This window comes from Salvia miltiorrhiza, chromosome 3, assembly GCF_028751815.1.
Source record: "Salvia miltiorrhiza cultivar Shanhuang (shh) chromosome 3, IMPLAD_Smil_shh, whole genome shotgun sequence".
In the NCBI taxonomy this organism is placed as follows: domain Eukaryota; kingdom Viridiplantae; phylum Streptophyta; class Magnoliopsida; order Lamiales; family Lamiaceae; genus Salvia; species Salvia miltiorrhiza.
In genome coordinates, this window is record NC_080389.1 from 33,823,455 (window position 1) to 33,831,197 (window position 7,743).

General features: G+C 31.1%; 1 protein-coding gene across 1 annotated transcript; it reads right to left on the reverse strand.

Annotated features, from left to right (window-relative positions):
- Positions 1 to 3,292: 3,292 nt before the first annotated feature.
- Positions 3,293 to 4,918, reverse strand: LOC131016410 (V-type proton ATPase subunit E-like). The gene is made up of 6 exons (XM_057945107.1): positions 4,758 to 4,918; positions 4,578 to 4,678; positions 4,351 to 4,507; positions 4,077 to 4,273; positions 3,707 to 3,806; positions 3,293 to 3,587 (listed from the first exon to the last, which is right to left on the reverse strand). The coding sequence occupies exons 1-6, from the start codon at positions 4,857 to 4,859 to the stop codon at positions 3,564 to 3,566; spliced, it is 681 nt and encodes a 226-aa protein (XP_057801090.1). The 5' UTR covers positions 4,860 to 4,918; the 3' UTR covers positions 3,293 to 3,563.
- Between the last annotated feature and the right edge of the window lie 2,825 nt (positions 4,919 to 7,743).

The following is a 7,743-nucleotide window of genomic DNA, read 5'->3' on the forward strand; positions in this document are numbered from 1 at the left end:
ATGTATATGACTATTGAGCTAATCGCCTCTGTACTTCAGTGTGTTGGTACTCCCGCCTTTTAGCTTAATGGGGAGTTTTGATGAAGTTGGCTTCTATTTAAAAGGGATCATTGTCTTACTTTTTTATGCTTTTTCATATTCTTCTCACATGCCTTGGTTATTGATGAATCTACATAAATGAAAAAATGGGAGATTGCTAGTGTGTTTTGACACACTTAGTTTGTCACTATGTAGATTTATTCAATAAGCTCTCTTTTTATCCTGAGTGACAGTGCGAGTGCTTCGTAATTTATTTTGCAGTATTTTGAAAACTTTCCTCTTGCCAAGTAGATGTTGTTGGTAAGTATTATTTGCAAACATCCTTGTAAGATCTCTAGCGTGTGGAGTTGTTTAGCCAGATCTTCTTACCTTTCTTAAGTACATGTTCGAATGAAATATTTTCCAAAATATTCACTTGGCTACATACTAGCATATTTAGGATTTCTTCGGTACACCCTATATATACGTCTTGAAGATTCAAGTTGAAGCAGTCGTTTTTCTAAGTCTTATTTACTTAATGTTCTCATAACCATTCTGTGTTTGTGAAAGATAGGTTATGTCTTTTGTTGTTCAATAATCGAGTTGTAATCTTTTATTGTTTGAATCTTTAAAGTTTTGTTTGTTATGTTGTTGGGATTGCCTGGTGAGTGTTGGTACTCACATCCAAGTAGCGTGTGGTGCATACATACAAGCTTTTACCATATGGGTGAAGTTGTGGGAGTTAATTACTTAGGATTTTGACTCAGAGTTTATTATAAGTCCTTTATAACTTAACTTCAGTAGTTGAATGCGAGCCCTCCAGACCTAGGTGTGTTTATACCGAATTTTTTTATAACTATTCTTGTGCATTGATTGTCTATTATATTTGTTTTGTTTGTAGAGGGTGTGTGTGTGAATATCTTTACGAGTACCTACATATTAATCTTTTACAATTAGTGTTTCTCTACCCTCGTGCTATGCGAGGGAAAAGTTTTTATATTTCTATACTACTTATATAAAATTGATACCAACTCCGTTATCATATTTATAAATATAATGAAAAATTAATTTTAACTAAATATATTTGAGCTTAATATTAAAAAAAAAAAGAATTCGCAATAATAAAATAGCCAACTTTTGAGATAGCCATATTGAGCAATGGAACTCAATATTTAGCCCTCCCATCTTAAAAACACAAATTTCGGTCATTTTTTTTACAATTTTAGACTGTATTGCCCTTAATTTGGGTGGACCGGATCGGGTTAGGTGCGCAGGTTCGGGTGATACTTTTGGCACCGGAACAAATGATAATATTAATGCCAAAAGTACCAACACAAATAAAATAAAAAAAAACCAAGTAATTTGGTACTTTTGACACAAATGACAATATTAGTGCCAGAAGTACAAAATTACTTGGTATTTTTTTGTTTGCTTTATGTTGGTACTTTTGGCATAAATTATAACATTAGTGCCAAAAGTACCACCCGAATCCGCGCGCCCAACCCGATCCGGTCCGTCCAAGTTAAGGGCAATACAATCCGAAATTGTAAAAATGGCCAAAATTTGTATTTTTAAGATAGAAGGACCAAATATTGAGTTACAATCCCGAATATGGTTATATGAGTGCATATTCTCATAATAAAAATTGATATTATGAAAAGGCAAAAGAAAAGTTAAAAATGAAAGTAAAAATAAAAAAGAATTGAAAATATATTTATTTAAAAAAAATGAGAGATGAGAGAGATTTTATTAAAATTTTAATCTTTAAATAAATATAACCTTTACATTTTAAATCAAATATTTACAAAAAAATATATCAAATTAATGCTCTTATTGTGATCTTTAATTTGATATGCATATTAAATATTTTATAATTAATTGAATTTCATAAATTTAAAAGGAAAAAAAAGAAGATAAAAAGAGAAAATAAAAGGAAAAAGTATAGTCTGCAAATAAATAAATCTTCAATTTTATTATAACTACAAAATTGTCGTTCAATTTTGAAATCAATTTGAAATTGATTTCAAATTGAAATTTTAGCTTTGTTAATAGTATAGATGAATTATTTATTTATATAAACATATTTGGTGTTATATTTTTCTTTTTAAATTATTCATATTTTTCTAAATTTTTTAATTATTTTTGGGCTGTTAAAATGTAAAATTTTAATAGTAATACATTTTGAATTTTTAAGAGCCCAAAATTGTTATATTAAATGGCGACTATTCATTTTATCATATTGGTTTTTCTAGACAAGATTTTATTAATTTTATTATATTGACGTCTAGTAATTTTATTATATTGATGGTTTGGTGTTATTTGCTCAAAATGAAATTGACTCTAATTATTTTCTTTACCGTTTATAGATTTAATTTTTGTTATACATATCTATTATTATTATACACTACTCATTAAATTTAATATTATACTCATTAAGTTGATAATATTATTATTATACACTATTTAATTTACATTAACTACTACTATTTAAATTAACACAATTTTTTTTTTGTTACCAATTTAGTCTAACTCATAAATAATGATATTTTACACTCCCTCCGTCTACGATAAGTGTAGTCTTTTTGTTATTTTCGTATGTCCATAATAAGTGTGGTCTTTCTATTTTAGGAAATACACCTTTATATTATCGATCCCTCACATTCACACAGAATACTTACAAAAAATCCATTCCACAACTATTTATTAATTACCTAACATTCAACTTTGGTGGGAGACTTTCTCCGCCTTATACACATCTTCCAATATTTTCTTAAAACATGTGCCATCCCATTCACACCACACTTATCGAGGACGGAGGTAGTATAAATTAAAATTTTAAAAATAAATAAATATATCGTTGCTCGTGCATCGCACGTGAGGGCGTACTAGTTTTAGCTTTTAATGAAGGGAGATAAAATAAAATATTTTAAACTTTAAAATTTTCATGACTTATTCGTTTTAAATTCATTTTTGATAATTTTTATATCATATTAAAGATCTGTCGGGAATTAAATTTGACAATGTGAATTAAAATAAAAAAGAAGAAGAAAATAGAGAAAATTAGTGAAAGAAGAGAGAAAAAAAAGGAGAGGGAAGAAATGGATACAAGAAAACTCCATTTTTTTATATATTATATAGACATGAATCAAGAAAGTAGTTCAAATGATAGGAATATTCGAGGGATTTGGAATATCCCAAACTTCTTATCATATATTATAATAAACAAATAATTAATTAGTCTTACTCTATCAAAGCACAAAGTTTAATCCTCAAATTAAAATAAACAACTTTGTATTATAACTAATATTTTGAAGAAACTCCATGATCTCCCATTGTCAATATAATTTGAGAGACAGCTCTAGTGATGAAATTAAAGAATAAACACGTACATCGTAGGCGTAGTACCTAGCAAATTCAATCGTTAAAGAGAGTGTCACTCCATTATTTTTGGAATCCAGAAATTTAGCACATATGATCATTAACATTTCATCATTTGATTCAAAATCCACATCTGAGTATTAATCTTGAATTTGGTAGCGCTTTATCTATCCACAGAGGTGCTTGCGTATCTGCAGTGAAGAGTTGGAAAACGACATAACAACAATTTTAGTTTGATGGATGAACAAAATTAATTTGTAATATATATATATATATATATATATATATATATATATATATATGTACATACCTCAGGAAGTTTCTGGCGGAAGACAAGGTCTAATCGAGCATCCAAGGTATTCTCACATACAATTTTCCCATCTCGAGAAGCCAAAACGACCCCTCCGGAACTTTAATTCATTTCATCAACAAAATATCAGTGTATAAAAAAAAACATCAAAATATCATAAATAAGAAACATACACACAGACACACACATAGAGTTCAAATGGTAATCCTTCTTTATACATTATGTGCAATAAATAATACTCATATTGTTGCACAAATAGATTGACTTGGCGTGTTGTATATCATGAATTGTCGATATTTACAGAAATTCAATACGCATATTAACATAAACATTATGACAGTACAATAACTTATAATTTAATGTAACTAACCAAGAAGGAGCAATGGAGTGTATGTCGTCGGTAGGAGGAGGTGGCAAATACACTTTGTCAACGACAACGCTTGGGACTGGCACTCCTGCTTTTTTCGCATATTCACGCTTTGCTTCTTCTAATACTGAACTCACTACATTTGCATCCATCTCTCGACATCTCAACAACACTGACGCCTCCTTCAGCCGCATTAAACTCTGCATGCAACTAACTTCTTTATTATATCAAATTTTCATTCGAATTCATTTATATTTTGGCATGCTATGCGGCTGACCTGAATAATCAAGGCTTTGAGAAGGCCTTTATATGGACCTTTTTTAGTGGCAACTTGTTGGAGCTCTTTCCTCGTAGCATCTTTCATATTGTTGACGACGTCGTCTTGGGCCTGAAGCACCTTGATGCGCGATGCGTTCAACTGCATTGAGTACTCACTGCATGCATGCAGGCACCATTAATTACGTAAGTAATTAAGACTACATACATAATCTTGATAATACATACATCTTCTTGCGAACTTCCACCTGCTTGCTCTTGCGCTCGTATTCTTGTCTGATTTTCTTCTTCTCAGCCTCAACTATTTGCAATTTCTCAATATTGCATTCCTATATACGTACACACATTCTATTAGAAAAAAAGTAAGTAAATATGTATCGTAAGAAATTAATTGAGAAGAAAAAGAACCTCTTCGGCAGAAAGGGTAATCTCGTTGGCTTTCTCTTGGGCTTCCTGGCGGATGAACCGCACCATCTGCTGTATCTGCTTCGATACATCTGCGTCATTCATATTTCCTGTCTTTCTTCTTTTTCAATTCTTTTAATCATTCAATCTACAACACAATCAAGAATTATAATAAGAGATAGAGAGAGAACACAAGGCCGCGAACAACGTGATGAGACTTTACAGGGCTCTAAATTCGGACAAGTTATGGACATACTAAAATATTACTAATATGTCGACATAATCAACAAATTATATATTATATATATAATTAACAATCATCCAAGTCTCATAATCAAATGAAATTATATATTATATATACTTAGCATAGCTAGTCGTCCATTTTAATATAAAAAAGTATCATTTGAATTTACAATTTTGTCCGTTATATCTCCCAAGTCCCACCCCCTAACATTATATAGCTCGAATTTTCTTCAAAATTTAGAAACAAAAATAATGAATGTATTGCATTTCAACTAACTAAGATCAGCTAATTTGAAGTACCAGTAACCACCAGTACGGATATATCAAAACTCAAATTATGAATTACTCCACTATTTGAATTTAGTGCCATAACACAAAATGGGCCTACCATCGCCAGTCCAACTCACTAAACTTAGTAAATGAGCCCAAACCAAATCCCATATCCGCGAATTGGATCTTCTATTACGCATACACGGTTTCACAAATTTCGGATTATTTTAATATTTATGAATGCTGATTTTATCTTTCTATATACTCCCTCCGTCTACGAAAGAACTTCCTATCTTTTTTTTTGGGACGTACACAAAAGAACTTCCTACCTATTTTTGGGCTATACCCCACCACTTATAATCCTCTTACTTTTCACTTTTCACAATTCTCAATATTAATTATAACATTTTTTCACCACTCCCAATACACTCAACTACCTTTTATCCACTCTCAATACACTCGACAATATTTTTTCTTAAAATCCGTGTCACTCCCTCCTAGAAAGTTTTTTCATGGACGGAGGGAGTATATATATAGGAGATGGCTAAAATAAGTATATTTCTTAAGATGTAAAATAAGAATCATTTTTATCCTTTAGATCATTAAGATCTACGGTTGATTCATCATCCTGTTGGATGAATTCATGGTCCTGAGTTCGAACCCCAAATGCAGCAAAAATTTATTTTTCGCAATTCATACCTTTATACATCAAATTCATACGTGTTCTACATAAAATTCATATATTCAAAATTGTTCTTATTTTTTATTTTAAGATGTGTTCTCACGGTAGCCCTTCCCTATATATATATATATATAATGATCAAAAGCATGACTTTTTTTTTCTTTTTTTGTTTTGAAAATAAGCATGACTTGTTTGAAGTGATCTAAAGTTGTAAATTGGAACGTGAACTAATCGAATTGAATTGAATATTATTGGATTCGACTTATATTCATAAAAATAATTACATATTTGGATTAGTATTCGAATATATTTTGAATCTTAGAGCACTCACAGTGGAATAATCGATCGCACCTACTCGAGTAAGGTGGGGATTGAGTCCCCCACTACAGTTGAAGGGGACTCGAGGGAGATCCGATTTTTCGGGTAAGGCACGATGGCTGAAAAGTGCAGCGCGTGTCCACATGCGCCAGTTAAAAAAAATAATTTTTAAATTTTGAACTAAACGGCTATGTAGCCAATTTCGATTTTTTTTCCAACGACTATGAGACCGTTTTCTTCACCTTATTTATTTATTTATTTATTTAATTTCCTTTCTATAAATACCCCCATTTCTTCATTCACACATACAAAAAAATTTCTCCTTCAATCCATCTTTCTTTCTCTACTACATTTTCATATTCTCTTTCAAAAAATGGTCGAATGGTTCGATGATACTTCGTCGTCTTCGTCCGACGGGGTAGCGCAAGAGATCATTGATGAGATCAAGTTGCAGAAACAATTGATTGCTCAAAGGTACTTCCAATCGAAGCCGGAACGTGTTGTTCATCACCGGTCTTACGTCTACCGTGATCGTGAGGCTGCCCATTTACGTCTTATGCAACACTACTTCGAACGTGCCTTTGAATTGCTTCAAGCTTGATGGAGAATCATTCGAAGTCCGGCGCGGAGTTGGTACGTCTAGCATCTCAAGAACATCATGATGTATTGCATTATTCTCCACAATATGATTGTGGAGAACGAAGGTGAAAGAGCTACCAATTGGAGAGATGACGACGCAGAACACGGGGCGTCTAGCAGTGACTAGACGGAGAGTGCTTGAGCAACCCCGATTTGTTTCGAGAAATATGTGCGAAGAGATGCACTTCTCTAAGATAGGCAGATACATGCTCAGCTCTAAAATGATTTGATTGATCATGTTTGGGCACGTTTCGGACCTCTAGGGCCAAAATAGTTATTTTAGGATATGTTTTAAATTTTTTAAGATTTATGCAATTTTTTTATGTAATTTTTAGGATTTTGAAATTAATGCAATTTAAATTTAAAGTAAATTGTGTTATTTAAATTTGTGCAATTAAATTTAAATAAGAAATAAAAAAATCAAAACTAAAAAAATCAAGTAAGCCATCAAGTCATCCCACTGTGGCCTCCTTACTCATTCACTACAAAAAATTGAAGTTTTAGCCACACATAATTTGTGACATATAATAATGTGTGACAGTTTACCCACACATAACTAAATATGTGTAGGTAATTAAACATTTTTAAAGAATTGGTGAAATTTATTTATGTGTGGATAAAAATATTTAGTCATATTTATCTTTTATTTTATATTTTTAAAATACTCTAAATCTCAAATTTGCTTAAGTGGATGAATAACTTATATAATCTCTAGTATATTGACTCGCGAATACTCAAATCGAATCGAATATTCGTTTAATTGTTTTACAAGTGTATTTTAAACAATATAAATCGAATATTATCGAAAATTTCTACTATTTGATTTGATTCAATTCA